At 38.3% G+C, this 20,605-nt stretch overlaps 1 protein-coding gene across 2 annotated transcripts; it reads left to right on the top strand.

Annotated features, from left to right (window-relative positions):
* The first annotated feature begins 29 nt into the window (after positions 1–29).
* Positions 30–19,099, top strand: RCN2 (reticulocalbin 2). Of its 2 annotated transcripts, none has more exons than XM_055418063.2 (7): positions 30–372; positions 766–871; positions 3,742–3,938; positions 12,739–12,840; positions 16,343–16,439; positions 17,597–17,739; positions 18,239–19,099. In XM_055418063.2, exons 1-7 carry the CDS (start codon positions 229–231, stop codon positions 18,389–18,391), a joined length of 942 nt encoding a protein of 313 aa, XP_055274038.1. In that variant the 5' UTR covers positions 30–228; the 3' UTR covers positions 18,392–19,099. The 2 variants fall into 2 exon arrangements, with proteins under 2 accessions (XP_055274038.1, XP_055274037.1); XM_055418062.2 differs by having other exon boundaries at positions 12,727–12,840; positions 18,239–19,098.
* The last annotated feature ends 1,506 nt before the right edge of the window (positions 19,100–20,605 follow it).

The raw sequence follows: 20,605 nt of genomic DNA, 5'->3' as shown, positions 1-20,605 counted from the left end.
CCGGGGCTATATAGGCCTCGGCCTGGCCAGTTTCACCAGCGCAGTTGTGGCTCGGGCTTCGGCGTTACGGCGCGCTGGTAACCGAGGCCAAGGACCTCTCCGCATTCCGTTCCCACCTCCGTACGTACGCCGCGCCGCCTCTCTGCAGCGCCCATCAGAGCGCCGCCGCTGGCGTGGGCCCCGCCCGCTTCCCTCCTCGCCTCTCTGTGTCCGCGGCTGGCCGGCGCGATGCAGCTGGGCCCGAGGCCCGCCACGCTAGGGCTGCTGCTGCTGTGCGCCGCGGCAGCCGGCGCCGGGGACGCCGAGGAGCTGCACTACCGGCAGGGCGAGCACCGCGCCGACTACGACCGCGAGGCGCTGCTGGGCGGCCAGGTGAGGCGGCCTGACCGGGGGCTGGGAGGGCCGGGCCTCGCAGCGCGGCTGCCGCGGGCTTTGTCCCCGCGGGACAAAGGGGGCGGCCGGGCGAGGCCTGGTCGGGGCAGCCTGACAATGGGGGCCGGGCGGGGCGACGCTCACTCTCCGGTGGACCCCGGGGTCTGTAAGCTCGTGAAAATAGTGCGGCCCAAGAGCCGGATCCCTTCTACTCTCCCTACAAGGGGCAGGATCACTGAGGGGATCACTGTGGGCAGGGCCCTTGGAGAGCAGATATGGGTCACCCCAAAAGCCCTCGGCAAGGGAGGTCTCTAAGAGCTCTGTTTTTCTCCACCATTTTGCCCTCCTGATAGTAATGCTTGATCCCCCCTCTATATCGCTTACCTCCCAAAGGAAGAAGTCGATGAATATGTTAAACTCTCCCCCGAAGAGCAGCACAAAAGACTGAAGTCAATCATAAAGAAAATTGACTTGGACTCAGATGGCTTTCTCACCGAAAGTAAGGACGTCCTACACAACTAACAATGGAGACATCCCTTTGTAGGAGACAAGTACAAACATTTAAGCAGGGTGTCTGTTGAGTGTAGATGGCTAGTGTTGCAGTCAATTAGAGATGCTATGTGAGAGGGGAAAAAAGACATGGTGAGTAGGTTTTATACCTCGAAATCTTTAGACATAGGATACAAGTAAAGCTCAGTGCTTTCTCCAGTAATACATAAGCACCATTGACCCTACATGGTGTGTTCAGGTCATATTAGAGCAATTGCCCGACTCCTCACATGAGTTTTTATCCATGTCAACAATGTGATTCATTTTGGAGAAACATACTAAAACCTTATAAAACCTTAAGGCATTAAGTTTATTGCTCTTTTGAATAAAGCTTCATTAGAATCTTAAGAACTTGCTTCTTTTTATAAGCAAGTAGAAAAGAACCTGTTGCGTGTGAATTGTGTTTATGACAGATTATTATAACTCAATAGGAACCATAGAATCATTATATCCACCTCTTTTTGTAGGGGTGAAGAAACTGAAACCCTGAGGCTTAAGTACCTTGCTCAAATGAGTGGCAAAACCAGGATTCGAATCCATATCTCCTGCCCTTAATTCAGTCTTTAATATCCTTCACTTAAAAAAAAAAATCTGAGTGCTCTTAGATAGGTTCTAGAGTCAGGAATGAAATGCACAGATTATTAAAAGAATATTCTACATAAATAGCTGAACACCTGCCGCTCCCCATTGCTTAATTCATTTGAAGAACTCTATCAACTTTTCCAAATTGATTCTCAACAAAAATTCAGGAGCGGTTTTGCTATAACTCTCATTTAAATGCTGCTCAACATCTGAAGAATGAAGTTGCTTGAGCGAATTACAAGATGATTGGTAAATTCAAGACGTGTTGTCAATGAAGTGCCCTCAGGTGTGGTCACCAGTATTAAGGTTTTATTTCTTCTACGTGAACAACAGAGCCTCTGGACTAATTGAGCGATAAGAATAGGTCCATCTTTGGATACATTACAGAGTGCACAAAATGATTTGGAAAACTTGGTGGCATTTATCTGAAAGGGTCTATATATGTTCAAATATTAAATAGTAACCTTTTAAAAAATTAAAATTAAAATCTTCATTTACTAGATGAGAAAACAAAACCTTGAGAGGGTAAACTTACCTCTGTTAGCAGAGCTGAAGTGTGAAGCCCTGTTTCTGGCCTCTGTTCCATTCTGTATCCTCTTATGCCTGGATGATCATTCCTCTTGAGGACTCTTTCTGGAAGTTTTGCTTATTTGCACATTAAAGGCTAGGACTGGACTCGGGTTCTTGAGAGATAGCAAAGTTCAGTGGAAGGAGTTTGGGCTTTGAAGCCAAACATGGGGTTTGAATCTGGATTCTGCTGCTTATCAGTTATGAATCCTCAATTTCTAATGTCAATTTCCTGAACTGTAAAGCAATGATTATAATTGCCTTGTTTTGAGGATTAGAGACAGCATCTGTAGAGGACTTGGTATAAAGTAATTGTTCCATGGTTGCCATTATTATTTTATCCCAATTTAAAGTTTCAGGAGAGACAAAAAGTATCTTTACTTTTCTCTAGTCACCTGACTTACCCCAAACTAACAGAGGAGTACCATTCTTTAAACTAAATGGTGTATTATCTTTAAACCAAATGGGTACTCTTGCTATTCTTACAAATATGCATGTTTTTCTCCCCTCATCCCCTTTTATCTATGATGCATATACTAAATATCTCTATAGATATTTAAAAGTATTTTAAGATAGATTTTTAAAAGTTGATTTGAAAGTGGACATTTGAGATTTAGACACTTTTCCTCTATGTTTTCAGATACCCAGTTAAAACAAAGCTATTACAAGACAGGCATAAATCATAATTGCTACCCATAAGTTTGTTAAAATTTCCTCCAGATGATTTGACATAGTTAATGGAAATATATTGTAACAATGTTTCTCAAACTTCAGTCACTTGAGTGCATTTTTCAGAATTTAGATCATACTTATCTATTATTTCCTTAATATAGTCTTGATTCAACTCAATGTAAAATGTATTTTAAACTTTATATTACTTTTGTAAATGAAGACCACTTTTTTCTAATACGTATTAAAATAAGTGGGTAGCTATTCAAATATTTGTGCTTCCTGAGAGATCTGTGATAATTAGCAAAGTAAAAGTTGCTCAGTCGTGTCCAACTCTTTGTGATCCCATGGACTATACAGTCCATGGAACTCTCCAGGCCAGAATACTGGAGTGGATAACCTTTTCCCTCTCCAGGGGATCTTCCCAACCCAGGGATCAAACCCAGGTCTCCTGCATTGCAGGCGGATTCTTTACCAGCTGAGCCACAAGAGAAGCCCAAGAATACTGGAGTGGGTAGCCTATCCCTTCTCTAGTAGATCTTCCCAACCCTGGAATCAAACCAGGGTCTCCTACATTGCAGACAGATTCTTTACCAACTGAGCTATCAGGAAAGCCCAGTTAGCAAAAGTTATCTGCAACTTTTTGTATAATACGTTTTAAAAGTCAAGTGCTTTCTCGGCCAATTGGTAGTTTATTTAATAAATACTTGTTGAGCCTGGTGCTTTCTAGTCATTTGGAGTACCTCAGGGAACAAAATATACCAATACTCTCTGTACTCAAAAGGGCTTACGTCCTGGGTAGATAACACGTAACATTCTTAGATTCCAAACAGCCCTCCTCGCCTCCTACTCATATTTCTATGAACGCAGCTAAACCAGTCCTCACTCAAATATTTATAAACACTATAAAGTTTTTTTTTTTCTTTTAAAGAATGTTTAGAAATCCTCACTTAAGTATCAGAATTACTGTCACATTCATTGTGTTCTGGGAAATTCTCATAGGTGAACTCAGTTCATGGATTCAAATGTCTTTTAAACATTATGCTATGCAAGAAGCGAAACAACAGTTTATTGAGTATGATAAAAACAGTGATGGTAGTGTGTCATGGGATGAATACAACATTCAGATGTATGATCGGGTGATCGACTTTGATGAGAACACTGCTCTCGATGATGCAGAAGAGGAGTCTTTTAGGCAGGTGAGTATGTATGCACAAGCTTTTTCTTTTGATCGTATCAGTTCAGTTTCCGGCATGAGTGAGCACAAGAAGCCTGAGGTCATCGACTGGATTGCCTTGTTCTCTGGGCAATCACCTGTTCCACCTCAGTGGTCATTTTGATGTTTCCTTTCTAGCCAGATTTAGGACTCTTATTCTGGACTACCTCTATTATCCCTGCATCTTTTTCTTAGCTGCATCATTTGTTCTCATTTCCTGGGTTGCTTTTTTAGTGTATTTTGAATGTGTTTCACAATATTTTATTTTATTGTGTTATTAAACGGTTGGTTTTGTATCATATTTGTTAGGAAGATTATAGAGTCCTATTCCCATTTTTAAGTACCTAGGTTTATATAAAATAACTAAACATTTTTTAAATTGTGGTAAGATACACATAAAATTTACCATTTTACTATTTTTAAGTGTGCAGTTCCATATTTTTTTATTATATTCACACTGTTAGGCAACCAATCTCCAGAATTTATTTCATCTTGCAAAACTGAAACTCTAAACCCATTAAAGTGTTAGTCACTTAGTCGTGTCTGACTCTTTGCAACCCCATGGACTGTAGGCTGCTAACCTCCTCTGTCCATGGAATTCTCCAGGCAAGAATACTGGAGTGGGTTGCCATTCCCTTCTCCAGGGGAATCTTTTCCCCCAGGGATCAAATCCAGGTCCCCCGCATTGCAGGCAGATTCTCTACCATCTGAGCCACCAGAGAAGCCTCAGATAACTCCCTGTTTCCATTTCCCCCAGCCCCTGGCAATCACCACTTATACTTTGTGTCTCTGAATTCAACTACAGTAATTCCCCGACATATAAACGAGTTCCGTTCCAAAAGTGCATTCCTAAGTTGAACAAAGTTAGCCTGTACCCAACAAACACAATCAGCTATACAGTATTATAATAGGTTTATAATACTTTTTGCACAAATAATACACACAAAATACAAAAAAATAAAACAACTTTAATCTTACAGTATAGTACCTTGAAAAGTACAGTAATACCAGCTATATTACTGCTGCTTTTATGCTTGCCTCTGGATACCTTGGGCTTGAAATAAGGTGACTGTACTACTGTATTGTATATAGTGCCTGCATGCATGCTAAGTTGCTTCAGTCATGTCTGACTTTGCAGTGCCAGGCTCCTCTGTCCATGGGATTCTCCAGGCAAGAATACTGGAATAGGTTGCTATTTCCTTTTCTGGGGCATCTTCTGACCCAGAGATCGAACCTGCGTCTCTTACATCTTCTGCATTGGCAGGCTGGTTCTTTACTTCTAAATGCCACCTTCAAAGCCCATACTCTGTACTGTACTGTACAGTAAGGTACACAAAAGCATAAGCACTTGGAGAGGATGCATGCATGTGACAGTGGATGCCAGATATGTGAATTAAGTGATTGGACATGAAAACGCACATCCACATCTTTGAAAGTTTGCAACTTGAAAGTTCATATGAATGAGACTTACTGTATTCTTGGTACCTCATATAAGTGGAATCATACAGTATATTTTTTGTGATTAGTTTATTTCACTTAGCAGTCTCAAGATTTGCCCAGGTCATAGTATGTGTCAAAATTTCCTTTTAAAGACAATAATATTCCATTATATGTATAGATCACATTTTGTTATCCATCCATCAATCAATGGTGAGTTGAGTTGCTTCATCTTTTTGGCTATTGTGAGTAATGTTGCTTTGAACACGGATGTACAAATATCTCTTTGAGATCCTGCCTTTAATTCTTTTGGGTGTACATCCAGAAGTGGAATTGCTAGTTCATATATAGTAATTCTATTTTTAAATTTCTGAGGAACTGCAACACTGTCTTCCATAGTGGCTGCACCATTTAAAATAACTTATTTTTAAAGATTCAGTATCACTGTGAGTTGTGTTGTGTCTCATGGTTTAATTTGTTGAAATATACTTCTTAAGCAGAATTGAGGAAGACATATTTAGGAATTAATAGGAATTTTTAAAGACTTTACTTAGTAATTAGGAACTCTTTAAGACAAATTACAATAAGCCTTAGAAATTGATATTGTGAATACTTTGTATTTCAGAGGTAATTTTAAAGACTTTTTTTAAAAAGAGGTTTTCGTGCATAGAAAAAATAAACTCAAACAACTTTTTGCAAAGGTTGTGTCCCAAAATATTAGTCAAGGGTACTTTGAAAACTTTCTGAGCTTCCTCTGTTGGTATCTACAGTTTAGTTTTTACTGTGGCCATATTGTAGTATTGTATACGCTATTTATTTTAGAACCATATTGGCCACTTGAACTCTGTAGGTCATCACTAACTCAAAATTGGTTGTTTACTAAGGATTGTCGACTAAAAAAATGCACAACTCGAGAGTTGCGTGTTAAGTTTTATTTGAGTCAATGTGAGGACTGCACCCTGGGAGACAACACCTCAGATAGCTCTGAGAAACTGTTCCAAAGATGTAGGGGCGAAGAAAAGGACAGTATATATGTGATTTTGGTAAAGGGGGAGTAACTACAGTCAAGCACATTTATTTTTTAGAAAGTTTCTGCTGGTCTTATGAAGCTTCTGCTAGTCATGAGAAACAGTTGTCAACCATGAAGGATTTTAGTGCTTTTCTAGAGAAGAGGAGATATAAGAATTAGGCTCATAAAATTATCTCCTGAGAATATCTAACTTATCTGAAGACCTGTCCTGCCAGTTTTCCCAGAACTCAGAGTGCCTGGTTTTTGCTGTCCATCATGAACTGCTTCAGAGGGTGTTGGAGGGCCAGCAGCTGCAGCAGCACATGATTTAATTCTTATAAAGGTAGATGGAAAGCACCCATGGCAAGTGCCAATTTGTGGTTGACATGATTATGCATATACTATGCCTATACCACCAGTGTGGAGGTTAAGGACTCCAGCTTTGGGGCCAGTCAACTTGGCTTTACATTCAGCAAGGGCTTCCCCAGTGGCTCATCAGCTAAAGAATCCACTTGCAATTCAGAAGCTGGAGGAGATGCGAGTTCAATCCCTGGGTTGGGAAAATCCCCTGGAGGAGAAAATGGAAACCCACTCCAGTATTCTTGCCAGGAAAATCCCATGGACTGGCAGGCTACAGTCCAAAGGGTCACAAAGCATCAAATAGGACTGAGCATGCATGCAATACCACATGACAGTGGTGTACCTTTAGGTTAAATTAAACTTCCTATGCCTCAGTTTCCTCATATCTAAAAATGGGGATGATAATAGTATGGAGAAATACTAATAAATAGTAGCAGTTGAACTGGTAAATCCTTCTATGTTAATTTGAAAGAAAATTGTTGATGAAAACATGTGAGTCACACGTTTATTACTTGCATACAATCAGCTTTTGGAAGTTGTTTAAACATTTGTTAACTGTATCAGCTTTAGAATAGATAAGATTTAATATATAGGGGGGAAGTATCCTCTTTTTCTTCTTATTTGGGTCTTCATCTTACAGCAGACTGAAAAGAGTGTAAATCAGTCTTTTTACTACTTAGTGCTAAAAAGGAAACAAATGATGTTAATGAGATCTAGAATTTGTCTGTCTGCTAGTTATTCTTCTTTACTGTAGGAATTAACTCATCTTAAAAGCATCATCCACATTCCAAGATTTTTTCTAAAACCAAACCATGGTATGACATGACTTCTTTGCCAGGGAATAATACAAACGTTAAATAGACTATATCGGGGTCCTGCCCCGATATGACCCAGGGTATCCTCGGGATGAACGGCGTCGGCGTTAGAGAGAGAGAGAGAGAGACAGGGGCTGATGATTCCTTGGTTTACGCTGGAAACCAATAAAACCCCAGCACGGGGCTTGCTCTGTTTACGTAGGCCGCAGGCGCCCTCTCGAATCGCTGGAGGCACCCCACCAGGGCACCCCCTCGAGTGGGTCTTAGAAGCCCAGGCAGATAAGTAAACTCAGAGGGCCCAGCGCTCCAAGGATCTCAACCAGAAAAAGGAGAATAGAGAAAAGAATGGAAAAAGAGAAAGAACGACACGGGGAGACCAAGCTTCAGTGAGCAAGGCCCAAAACTTTATTTTCCAGTGCTGCTTTTATACCCTAAGTTATGCGCATAAGAAACAGAGAAAGGGAGGTATAGATTCACACCAAAATCACGTGGGGTCAGCAGTCTTGACCCTTATCAGGATCAGGGCTTATTTTTGTGTGTCTTGTGATAAAAGTTTTAGGTGGTTTACATCCTCTTCTGGCCAGGGGGCCTGCTAACAGTTTATGGCCCTCTCTCCTAACAATAGGTTAGTTAGCAAGTAAAAGGCTTATATTCTTTTAAGATGACTTTCCTAGAGTCAGGTGCTAGACACATAACAAAGTTACATTCCTATAAGGCACCGGTGTAGTGAGCTGCAAGAAAGGAATTTATTAACTTAAGATCTGATGTGGTTAAATCAAAGGTTACTACTTATATTCTCTATATGTGATTAATATATTTCCAAGGATACAATAGATAGAGGGAACTTTGCAGCAAGCATTGATTCAACAATGAAATCTTTTTTAGTACTACTCTAATGATTTTAACTTCTTCAACAGATTCCTGTATATTAGAATATTAGGCTTTCTGTCCTTGCATGGCTGGGAGGCTATAAACAGTCACATTCATAGTTGTCAGAGCCCGGACAAACTTGTCATGCAAGTTAGAAAGCTATCAGAGGGGCTTGGATTGGAACACTCCTATTAAGCCGAGGAGAACTTTTAAACTACAGCTCTGAATTAATGTTTTCAGAGAAAGGTGGTTGGGGGGAAGCCCCTGTAAGTATTAGAGGACTTGGTAAGAGGCGTAAGATAGTAAAGCAGTCAGACTCCAGTTTTCTTTGGGGTAGATGCTCAGGTAAGTCCAGGGGGTTCCTCGAGCCCTGATTAGCCTTTGCCCGTCAGGCCTCTTCCCCAATTGACCTTTGCCATGGGTAGGATTTCCCTCGCTGGCTCCCGGCAAGACTATTTTAAAATCTTACCAAAAGTAGATTCTGTGTTTGCTTGTTTGTTTTTCACGCAAAAGATTTAATTATTATCCCATCAAAAAGTAGGAAAATTGTGTAGTTTTTTAAAATCTATATTCTTTGGAGAGTGGAGGGTGGAATGTAATAATACATGATGGTATTGAGAAGAAAATCTTCACTTCGAGGAAACACGTGACTTGTTACATAAACTGTTTATGAGCAGTGTTTTGTTTTTAAAGATGTCTCATTTTAATGCTGTGTTTCCCACCCAGGTAGTCAGGACATGTTGATTATAAGACTGTACTTTTAAAGAATGAATTAGATGGACCTTATAGCCTAAAGGAATTAGTGGGTCCCTGAAATGAACACTTCTCAATGGGATTCCTATTGGTCCTATTGCTTATTCTTCAACAACGTAGGAATATGGCTCTACATGAAATTCTATTTATAATACTTTGTTAGAATTACATATATATATATTTACCTATATAACCCACTAAAAGTGGATGTGGGATGTAAATACAAACCCACACACAACTGCATGGTTCTGCAAAATAATAAAAGGATGAAGAATGCATTGATCTTGATCAAAGTTACAGCCTAAACATTGTACCATAAAATAATCATAAAAAGTAATTGGATATCCAAATGTTTCTGTATGGAAGCCTATTAAAAAACAAAAATCAATTTGATAGATGAATTATATGTTACTTTTAATGTTTTCATATAGAGAATAGAGATAAGCTGGAATAATGACTTGCAGGCTGTGAGACGCCGGAAAAAAGTATTTCTTTATGACTTGATGAACAAGTCTAGTCAGCACTTTTAAACAGGATAATTAAAGTTTGAGGACCTACCTGGCAAAAGCTCAATTCCTATAACTTCTAAAGCCAGCTGCTGAATGTGCATGTGTAAGCAGGATTTATTTGTGTAAGATATAATCATGCATGTGGCTAATCAGAATTTTAAGACCTAGACTTTTGTTATCACACGTTATATATTTCCTCATGTAAAATCTTTAGTCTACCAAAAGATGGCAGTTTTGTTCTTCACAAGTCTGTTACAATGTAAAAAGAAATGACTATGGCAGTTTCTATCTTTTTGCTACTGTGCATAGTACTTTTATGCACTAGAACACAAGAGTTTTATACAGAAAAAAAAAGTGTCGAGGTTTTATGAAACTGACAGTCCTTTGTGGTCATCTTTTAGAAATTTGCCCTTTGGAAAAAGTCTTTAGGTGTATTAGCTTCTTTAATATGAGTCTCTAATAAAGTGTGTTCTTTAAATGACCATGAATAAAACTTTTAAAAATCACATTATTTTTTAAAAACCTGAGAAATGTAAATTAGAAAAGTACTTTTTTTTTTTTTTTTTTTTAAAGAAATCTCAGTTGTTGAAAGAGATCCTTTCTTTCCACAGGCAAATTTGGCCAAATTCAGCTCCCTCTGCTGAAACATGGACCTTTTTGCTCCAGATTGAAGGGTTCTTTCATAAGGAAATCTAAGCACTTTAGTATTTTGAATAGTGATTTATTGAAAAAACTTGATTGACTCAGCTAAGTACCTCAAATTCGTGTTTTTCTACTTTTCCCCATGTTAAACCTGAACATAACATGTACAGTGTTTAGTCTAGTTATTTAAAATTATGAAACATTAAGTTAAAAGCAGCTATTTGGAAACATTTTTTTTTCTCTGTCGTGATTGGGTGAATATAACTGGCTAGTGGAATCTGGGTGTTTAAAAGACAAATTCCTTGGGGAAAGAAGTGAGCCTCTCCACTGTAAATCAGTCATCATAAAAGAACTAGTGTTTCAGTAAATGAGTGCTGCCTAACCTCTAGTGTTCTAAAAAATTGAAAAGAACATTTCGACAGTAAAACACATAAATTAAAATCTTCTAAAATATTTGAAATTGTACTTTTTAAAAAATGTGCGGTTTAATACACATCAGTTTATAAAAAGGAAAATTATTCCTAGAAATTTCTCAAAATGTATGCAGGATTAGCAATATGCCACTATTGGCTTCCAATACTCTTAATTACAGAATTACCTTTGAGAAAATTGATTAAAATCAGCATTTTCCTAATAGTCGCTACTGCTTGATTTCCTACCAGAATGTACGTGAGGGGAAAGGAAAGGAAGATGGGCATGACAAAGTAGAAAATGGTATGATTATTTAACTCAACCCCAAGATAGGGGCTTTTCAGCTTTTGATGTATTTATCTGGACATACAGAATTAGCACTATAAAGAGCCTACAAAGAGTAGACTTCCAAATATTTACCAAAAGTATTCTCATAAGAGGACTATTTTTTGAAACCTGTTACAGTGTTTTTGAAAAGTCATTTTGAAGACCAGAAACAGAAATAGGCATACCGAGAACTAATACATAGTCTAAATTCCTTGCTTTTGGGGCATTCAAAAAATTACTGCGATTGTTCAAGATAGTGTGTAGTATTGTAGAAAGAACAGGAAGGATCCAAGTTCAATATATTTTAGATGTTTTCCTGACCTCCCTTTCAATAAATCATTTTAATCTCACTTTTTCTATCAATAATAGTTACATGTAACATTTATTGAATGCCGTCTATGGGGTCGCACAGAGTCGGACACGACTGAAGTGACTTAGCAGCAGCAATATGTTTTCTAATTGCTTGATAGGAATTCTCGTCCAGTTGCTTAATAGAGATTTTTTATTATGAATTGTTCAGTTTATTTAAACTAAAAAAAAAACAACCGAAAAACAGCTCACTGATTTCTCTCACCTCCCTACCAGCCACTTCTGGCAGCTACCAGTCTGTTCTCTCTGTTGTGAACTTGGTTTTAGAGGGGTTTTTATGTTTTTAGATTCTGCATATGAGAGGTCATACAGTGTTTGTCTTTCTCTGACTTATTTCACATAGCATAATGCCCTTGAGGTATATCCATGTTGTCTCAAATGGCAAGGTTTTATTCTTTATGGCTGAGTAATATTCTACTATATATATAGTGGAATATATTATATAATTTCTATATATAATTTCTTTAGCCATTTATCCCATCAGTGGATATAGATTGTTCCCATGTGTTCCCATGCTATTGTAAGTAATGCTGCAGTGAACATAGAGGCTTGTATGTCTTTTTTAGTTAGTATTTTCATTTTCTTTAGATAATTACACAGAAATGGAATTGCTGGATTATCTTGTTGTATAGCATCCAGGTGTCAGGTGTACCTCACTGTGGTTTTGATTTGCGTTCCCCTGATGATTTGTGATGCCGAGCATCTTTTCATGTGCCTGTTGGCCATCTGTATGTATTCGGAAAACATCTATTCAGACCTGCCCATTTTTTTTAGTTGGACTGTTTATTTTTCTATTGAGTTGTACGAGTTCTCTATATATTTTGGATATTAGCTCCTTATCAGATAGATGATTTGCAAATATTTTCTCCTGTTCAGTAGCTTTCATTTTGTTGATGATTTCTTTGGCTGTGCAGAAGCCTTTTAGTTTGATGTAGTCCCACTTGTTTATTTTTGTTTCTATTGTTTATGGTGTCAAATTATCCCAATTGTATAGTTGAGGAGCCCAAAGAAGTTAAGTAGTTTGCCCTAAGTAACAATAAGTGGCGTTGCTGGAATTCAGATCTGAGTCTCCCTGTGTCGTTGTACTGCTTCTAGTAAATGCTTGTTATTTGCCCAACTTACCATCAAAGGGATGATGTGAAGATAAAATGTGATAATGGATGTAAATGTGCTTTAGAGTTCACATAGCTTGTGTTTTTCAAAGTATTTTTAATGACGTTATGGGATGAATGAGAAAACCTTTAAATGTTCAATATTTAATTTTCAAAGCTTCATTTAAAGGACAAGAAGCGATTTGAAAAAGCTAACCAGGATTCGGGCCCTGGTTTGAACCTTGAAGAGTTTATTGCTTTTGAGCATCCTGAAGAAGTTGATTATATGACGGTAAGGAAGAAAAAATTTCAAGATAACTATTGAATAGCCAAAACTTTACAACTTACTTTTACACAGTAATGAAAATGAATTATATAGAAAACAGAATTTTAGGAGACGATCTAAACTTTTCCTTGCTTCAGAAAAGGAGTGGGAAGAAGGTTTTCTGGTGGAGTGGGGGTGTGTACAGGGCAGGAGAAGGTAAGGAATGAGGTTTTCTTTAATCTCTGAAATATATATGTGTATCCTACTTTCCCTGGCTAGTTTCTTTTCCATAACTGGGTTATCTTCAGTGCCTTCCTTGTCCTTTTGTAGCTTTCAGACTTTTCTCAGGTGTTTCAATATCAGTAACACTAGAACTTCCTGTTTAGTTTACAAGGTTGCTTGTTACTTGTGTTACTTTTGGTCTGGGAACACTATCACATTTAGATCCCTTTTCATAGGGTATGGGGGTGGGATGAGGTAGGGGGATGCAACTGCTAATGACTAATAATATTTTTGCAACTTTAGGCATAATGAGTCCTCTTATCCCTTTAATACTTAAAAGAAGTACCAGCTCTTCAAAATTTTGTTAAACTCTGGGTATAATTCAACACTGATTAAGTCCCTCCTATGATGTGGTAAACTTCTTGAGAGCAGAAACTATCATACTGGAGAGTAAACAGTAACAGAAATGGCTTTTAAAAAATAGACTAAACATTTACATTGAGGTCTGTTGCCTGGCATCAGCCCCTACCCAGCAGTGTGGCTTGGTTCCCTGGACATTTCAGGGAGGGAAGATGTAGCTTTTTGCTTAAAGGGTCATGGTTGGATGCTGCTGCCTTGATAGCAGGACTGCAGATACATTTTTCTCTCTAGCTCAGTGGCAAGACACCACCATCAGTGCCATTTCTCTTGCCATTGTGAGGCTTTGGATTTCTTACTTTCCACGAAGTACATGACCTAGTTTGAGAACATTGCTGGGCACAGTTTGTTTAAGTGCCAGAATTCAGTGGAGATAAGCTAACTGAGCCCCTAGCATGATAGGCAGAGGATGTTGGATCGTGACTATCTGGGGAATAAGGAACAGTTGGAGACTGAGGAGGGAAATGACCAGTGATAGCAATGAAATGATTTAGGCGTTATGCGTATGGCCCTGGAGTGTAAAGTGGCAATGGAATGAATTGATGAATGACCAACATTTTGAAGAAAGCATAGACAGGAATGTTGACTGATGGAGCATGGGAGGGGAAGAGGACAAGAATCAGAAATGACTGAGGTTGGAAGCTTGAGTGACAAAGATAGAAAAGCAGCACATTGCAGAATGGGATACGTCAGGATGGGGAAGGATGGCGTTTGTGCTGAGTTGGAGTTGATGGCAGCACACAAGATGGGTGACCCTAAGATGGTGTCTCTTTCAGGGCAGCTTCATTCATTTCTGTTTACCTTAATTGTCTTTGTGGATCCCTTTTTCCCCTTCAAAGGTATATAGGATAAGAAAGGGCAGGATATAAGATCAACTAAGTGATTCTACTTTGAATTAAAAGTTGGAATTTAAAAATATTTTCATTCACATAATTTTAAAAATTATTTTAACCAGGGCAACATTTTTGAAATAAGTCTATTGTTTCCCAAGAGGATTACTTGAATGGAAGAATAATCATTTTGATCAGTGATTCTTTAATTGGATCACAGACTCCTTTAAAAAAATATATGATGCAAGCTGTGTACCCTGCCCCAGAAAAGTCCTGAACATGTCCATGTTCATACACATAAAATACTGTGAATCAAGAGATTCTCAGATCCTCTCTCCAAAACTAATCTTTGGGTCTCCAGGTTAACATCCCCTGGTTTCTGTGTTGAAAATCTGTTATATTTGATTAAAAAAAAAACAAACCCACAAGTTCTACTTAAGTGTTGTTTCATACAGATATAGATAAAGCCCCTGGATTTGACTACAATAAGAGACTTTTGAGAAAATATTTCACTGTAGTTGTGGTGCTAGAATCCAGGCTGGAAAAGTATTCAGGCAGCAGCAGGTAATGAGGAAATGCGAAGGGTAGCTGTAACCTCTGAGAGGAAAAGAAAGACCAGGAAGGTGGTTAAAGTGTGCAGCAGAGTCATGGAAACTTGAATGTTTTTAAAGGCATAGAAGAAGGAGCTAATGGAAAGGGTTGGAGAGGCTGGAGTTAAGAGTAAAAGAAAGCACTCAGGAAGTGGGGAAGTATGGGACCTAGGAAGACAGTTGAGGGCTTCGTCCTAGAGAAGAGGGGCAGAGCTTTAACTGCTGAGATCAAAGAGAAGGATGAGGACAGGCATCGAAATAGAGGTGGTTAAAGGTGAGAATGCAGTGCTGGGAGACAAGGAAGGGTTTCACAAGACCTCGACCGTACCTAGAAAAACAGGAAGTCTTTCCCAAGAGCATGTTGGAGAGAGTTGGGGTAAGGCTTAGAGAAAATAGAGATGTCAAAAAACAGCCATAGAGTGTTAGGGAAGCTGAGGCAGAGATAGACTTCCAAGCTGCAGTGAGAGCCCACAGAAGTGGCAAAAAATAAATTTATAAGGATTAGGTTTCTATTTTTGTATCTTCCTCTGATTCTGGAATAAAGGAGAAAGTGATGTGGGTCTCATGTATAGCATGAGGACTGGCATAATAAGGAAAGGGTCCAAGGGGATACAGGAATGTAGCAAGGGAAGCACTGAAGCAGGTCATCTTGGGAAAGTATAACTAGAAAGGGTGTGATCTTTGGGTCAGAAGGGATTAGTTGGTAAGGAGCGTTAGAAAGAGTCTGGGACCGATTTGGGGGCAGTCTAGGGTGGATGAGGGTAGATGGGTGGAAGAGGAAGCAAGGAAGTTGAAGTTTTATAGGGTACTGACGAGTTGACTCACTGGAAAAGACTCTGATGCTGGGAAAGGTTGGGGGCGGGAGGAGAAGGGGACGACGGAGAATGAGATGGCTGGATGGCATCACCGACTCGATGGACATGAGTTTGAGTGAACTCCGGGAGTTGGTGATGGACAGGGAGGCCTGGCGTGCTGTGATTCATGGGGTCGCGGAGAGTCGGACACGACTGAGCGACTGAACTGAACTGAACTGAACTGACCCATTTCAGGCAACAGTTCTATGCAGAGACATCTGAGATGAGGGTTCTTTTGGCGTGTTAATGGATTGGCAGGAAAGTGAAATTAAAGAAGACAAAGGTAGTATCAGATATATCATTCTTCAGAAGGAGGTAATGTGCAGAAAATAGAAGTGTGAGTTTATTGCCAAGGTTATTCAGGAGGGTGAGGTAGAGTGCTCGATAATAGAAGCTTAAGGATGTTAAATTCTAAGCTATTAATATTTGGGGTTTTATTCCTGCTTCTAAATTCCAGTGTTTAGAAAGATTGTGTGGCACGTATAGACAAAATAATTATTCCTAAAGAATAATTCGGTTAATTATTTCTATAGTAGGATTGATTCAGATGGTGATGGGATTGAAACTTTTGTGACGGATTTTTTTTTTTTTTTTTTTGTGAACATACATGCAATAGGAATTTGTCATTCAAGAGGCTTTAGAAGAACATGACAAAAATGGTGATGGATTTGTTAGTTTGGAAGAATTTCTTGGTGACTACAGGCGGGACCCAAGTAAGTAGACTGGGGATATGTGGAAGGAAGGGGGAAAAAAGGAAGAAATTGAAAGATAATCTTGCTCATTTTAACAGAGGAAAATGGAAGAACTGGGCCTGATACCTCCTTGTTCAGTTCAAAAATACTAGCGAAACAAAGGGACTTAAAGCTTATCTGAGAATGCTGTTTTGCTCACTTTTAGTTCCACATGTACAGCCAAGCATTTTTCTTCCTTTTCAAACAAATACAATGTAATTATCAATTCAGATGGCTGAGGAAGTAAAGGATGATATTTTAAAACAGACTTCTGTACCTTTGCATGTAGATCTTAGAAGAAAAAAATAAACTCCTATAAAGACTAGAGTAAGACTGTAAAAAGTGGCTTGCTGAGTGTTTAAAATTTAAGGAGGTTTTATATGCAGCTTTTAGTATAAGCAGCTGTCTTTTCAGAATTTTTGCTTAGCGTCACTTACTGTGAATGTCACTTTAAAATTACCTATGGCATTACTTTGTAAGAACACACAGAAAGATTTAGTCACATGATGTTCATAAAACCATTACCCAGTTCAAACTTGGGCAAACAATATCAGAACAAGTAGCAGCAGTTAGCAAAATTACTAGTTTGTGATAATATGCAATACTTTAAAAAAATTTTTTCTCCATAAGATTTTTACATAGACTTTCATGTTTGTTTTGTTTTTCACTTTTTCAGTTGAGTTTTATCCCAGAACAGTTTTATAACAAAGCTGAATTTTTTTTCTTCTTTTTGGCCACGCCACACAGCATGTGGGATCCTAGCTCCCCCACCAGGTCATTGACTCCACGATGCCTGCAGTGGAAGCAGAGACCCAAGCCCTGGTCTGCCAGGGAGGTCCCTATGCAACAGTTTTACATATGTCCCCTCCCTTTTGAAACTCCCTCTCATCTCCCTCCCTATCCCACCCCTCTGTGCAACAATTTTAAAACTCTGAGTATCACTTTTGAAAATTACTGCAGAGTTTGCCCTTATTTCAGCCCTTTTCAGTTACGTGCTTTGTTTCTTTGGGCCTCCTTTTATGTGGTAAGCTTTAAATTCATTTACTCTATCTGGGGCTATATCAGACTTCTTTTTGGATACGTGTGATATTCTTGTGTATGCATGTTTATGTTCTTTTTTAATATTAATATATTAATAGCCGCAAATGAAGATCCAGAGTGGATACTTGTTGAGAAAGATAGATTCATGAATGATTATGACAGAGATGCTGATGGCAGACTTGATCCGCAGGAACTGTTGTCCTGGGTTGTACCCAATAACCAGGGCATTGCACAGGAAGAGGTAAGTATTACAGAATGATTCTCTCATCCCCAAATTTGTGCTATTGTAGTAAAGGAAATTCAGAATCTTAAGCCAAAGAAGGAAGTAGTGGAGTTATTTAGGGTCAATGCATTGCTATTTCTTGATTTAAATCTATGATCTGTTTAGAGACAAGGAAGTTAAGATGGTATTATATATAAATTCAATAGTACAATAGAATAATAAAAGTTTGTATTTACCTCTGCGGCTCAAAATGGGTTATACTAATTTTCCTTGACTTTGAAATATCCTGAATTGGATTTGAGTTGGGAGGAGACAGAACCCAGCAGAAATTAAGAAAGGAGGTAATGAGAAATGCTGTAGGCTGACTCAGTCATGATAGTTAATACTTTTAGGTACTTAGACAATAATGAGTACTTGGTATACCTGAATGATTTTGACAAATCAGATCCCATTAAAATGTGAACATCTTGCTGAAAAATACTTATTATGCTTGACACCTTTTTGTTTTATTTTAAAGGCTCTTCATCTAATTGATGAAATGGATTTGAATAGTGACCGAAAGCTCTCTGAAGAAGAGATTCTGGAGAACCAGGACTTGTTTCTTACAAGTGAAGCCACAGATTATGGCAGACAGCTTCATGATGAATATTTTTATCATGATGAGCTTTGATCCCCGGGTGTATCTGAGTAGAGCACTGGCTCCTTTTATAGTTTGTTACCAGCTTTACTTTTGTGATAAAATGTTGATGTTATATTTTACACTCTTAAGTCTTACCAGAGTCAAAATTATCTTAATGTACATTATAGTTTTGGCCTTTTAGGAGAAAAGTAAAACAAAAGCCTGATATTTATTTCCAAATGCATTGAAGAAATGAAACAATGTTGTGCCATATGACAAAAAGTCTTTCCTAAATAGTCCATCTGTTTAGTACTGTATCGTGAAATATTTGAGTTCTGTTTCCATACTTGAAAAAAAAAAAAAAAACAGGACTTCAGAGATGCCTGAACAATATTATTTAAGTAGTATGTGACTAAGCTATCAATTTTTGTTTTAAGTAGGTTTAACTTGGGAACTGACAGAAGGACATTGTTTTTAGATTTAGCATTTTGTTTTAAAACCTTTAAAGGAACCTTAGAAGGACTTATACCTCACATATTAATGTTGAGAAGTTCTGCTTAATTTTAAAATGGTTTCTATAAAAGGTTTTATTGTATGAAATAGAACTTTATATTTTTGCATATGTATAGATAGTAATTATATTTAATGTGTAACTATAGCATTACAGTGTGTTGAATTTGACTTTGTCCAGAACTCTTTTCTTTTTTTTTGACTGATTAAAAATGAAATGTCCTATCTTTTTATATGTTTGTTTGATTTTCTTTGATCTTTCAGGTAAACCTTGAATTCAGCAAAAGTTTTGTTGTATTATACATTACCTCATCTCATTCATTCTTGTATTTGAGAAGTAAATGTTCTCAAAACTTTGTTAAGTTATATTCTTGCTGCATATTCTTATTTTGGTTTTTTTGGATAAAAGAATCATATTGTAATTGAATATACACCTGACACATTTCAGTTGCTAGTATAGCAAATGTCCTTCTCTTTCGGGCTGGAAACAATCTTAAGGATTGCCCGGGTTGAAATTACCAATAGAGCATGAGATCAGTCATACTGAAATTAAAATCTCACTTGATAAGCATTTGTCCATACCTATGTGGTCAGTTTTAACCTTATTCAGGAAGTTAGCTTATTACCTTTGTGGGGAGTAAGAAAAGTGAGAAGGTGAGAAATTTATTTTTTTCCTATTTTTAACTCACAGTTTGTCTTTCTGCTTTCTTAAATTACCTGTATTTGTGGGTGAAGAGGTCAGCTATGCATTCTGTTATTCTTTTTCCAATCTGAAATTGTCTCTTTTCTAGCACGCACCGCATTGTGAGGCTCAGCTAGTCTTTATGAGTATTAGAGAAAACCCGAAACTCTTTTCTGGTCGAATTAACTATGTCTGCTTACCTCTCTATTGCTCCTGTTTTTGCTGATGTGAGTTGTGAATGCAGATTATAAACTCCTACACTTTAATGATAGCTTGCTTACCCTGGTGGCTAAAGTACATGGTTTTCATTTTAACTTATGATACTTGTCTGGTACTTTAAGAATTAAAAGATACACAATTATGGCTCATCTGCCATTTATCAACCTTACTGAAATCAGGGATATTTGGAATAACTAGTTTGGTTAGCACACTAATCATTTGTTTTTCTTACTAGATTCTCCAAAATCTATACCAGAATCGTTAGAGGGTCAGATACAGCTTTTATTTTAATCTGATGAGTTAAGAGTTAGCATTCTACATTCAGCCTTGATTTCACATGGATATAAGAATTTTGGTGACATTATTAGTGGTCATCCATATCTGTATTTTAATCCCTGGCATTAAGAAATTATACTTTCCAGCCTCCATGTGGGTGAACAAGGGCTGGTGCTAACCGGTTAAATGTGAGTGGAAGTAGTACACATCCCCAGAGCAGACCAGTGACAAACCTTTATCATTCCTTTGCCCTGGTGTTGTAAAGGATCCCTTACTTGAAATGGTGAAACCACAAGATCAAAGTAGTCTTTTTAAAGGTTTCTTGCTTTTTGGCTGCGCTCGGTCTTCATTGCTGTGCATAGGCTTTCTCTAGTTGCGGCAAGCTGGGGGCTACTCATCCTTGCCGTGTGTGGGCTTCTCTTGCAGTTGCTTCTCTTGTTGCAGAGCATGGGCTCTGGAGTGCAGGCTCAGTAGTTATGTCACACGTCTTAGTTGCATGTGAAATCTTCCCAAACCAGGAATTGAACTCATGTCCCCTGCACTGGCAGGTGGATTCTTTATGGAAAGTCCCGAAGTAG

This window comes from Moschus berezovskii, chromosome 21 (assembly GCF_049115385.1).
Source record: "Moschus berezovskii isolate FMDL1 chromosome 21, NW_MosBer_1.0, whole genome shotgun sequence".
NCBI lineage: Eukaryota > Metazoa > Chordata > Mammalia > Artiodactyla > Moschidae > Moschus > Moschus berezovskii.
The sequence above is the reverse complement of the archived record's forward strand: the minus strand, read 5'-3'. Positions and strand labels throughout refer to the sequence as shown.

What these genes read in the sequence shown, in the direction of transcription:
- RCN2 (XM_055418062.2), top strand. Translation starts at nt 229, where the DNA reads ATGCAGCTGGGCCCGAGGCCCGCCACGCTAGGGCTGCTGCTGCTGTGC. An exon ending in AGGCGCTGCTGGGCGGCCAG is followed by an intron (nt 373 to 765) that starts GTGAGGCGGCCT and finishes TACCTCCCAAAG; the next exon opens with GAAGAAGTCGATGAATATGT. An exon ending in AAGAGGAGTCTTTTAGGCAG is followed by an intron (nt 3,939 to 12,726) that starts GTGAGTATGTAT and finishes TAATTTTCAAAG; the next exon opens with CTTCATTTAAAGGACAAGAA.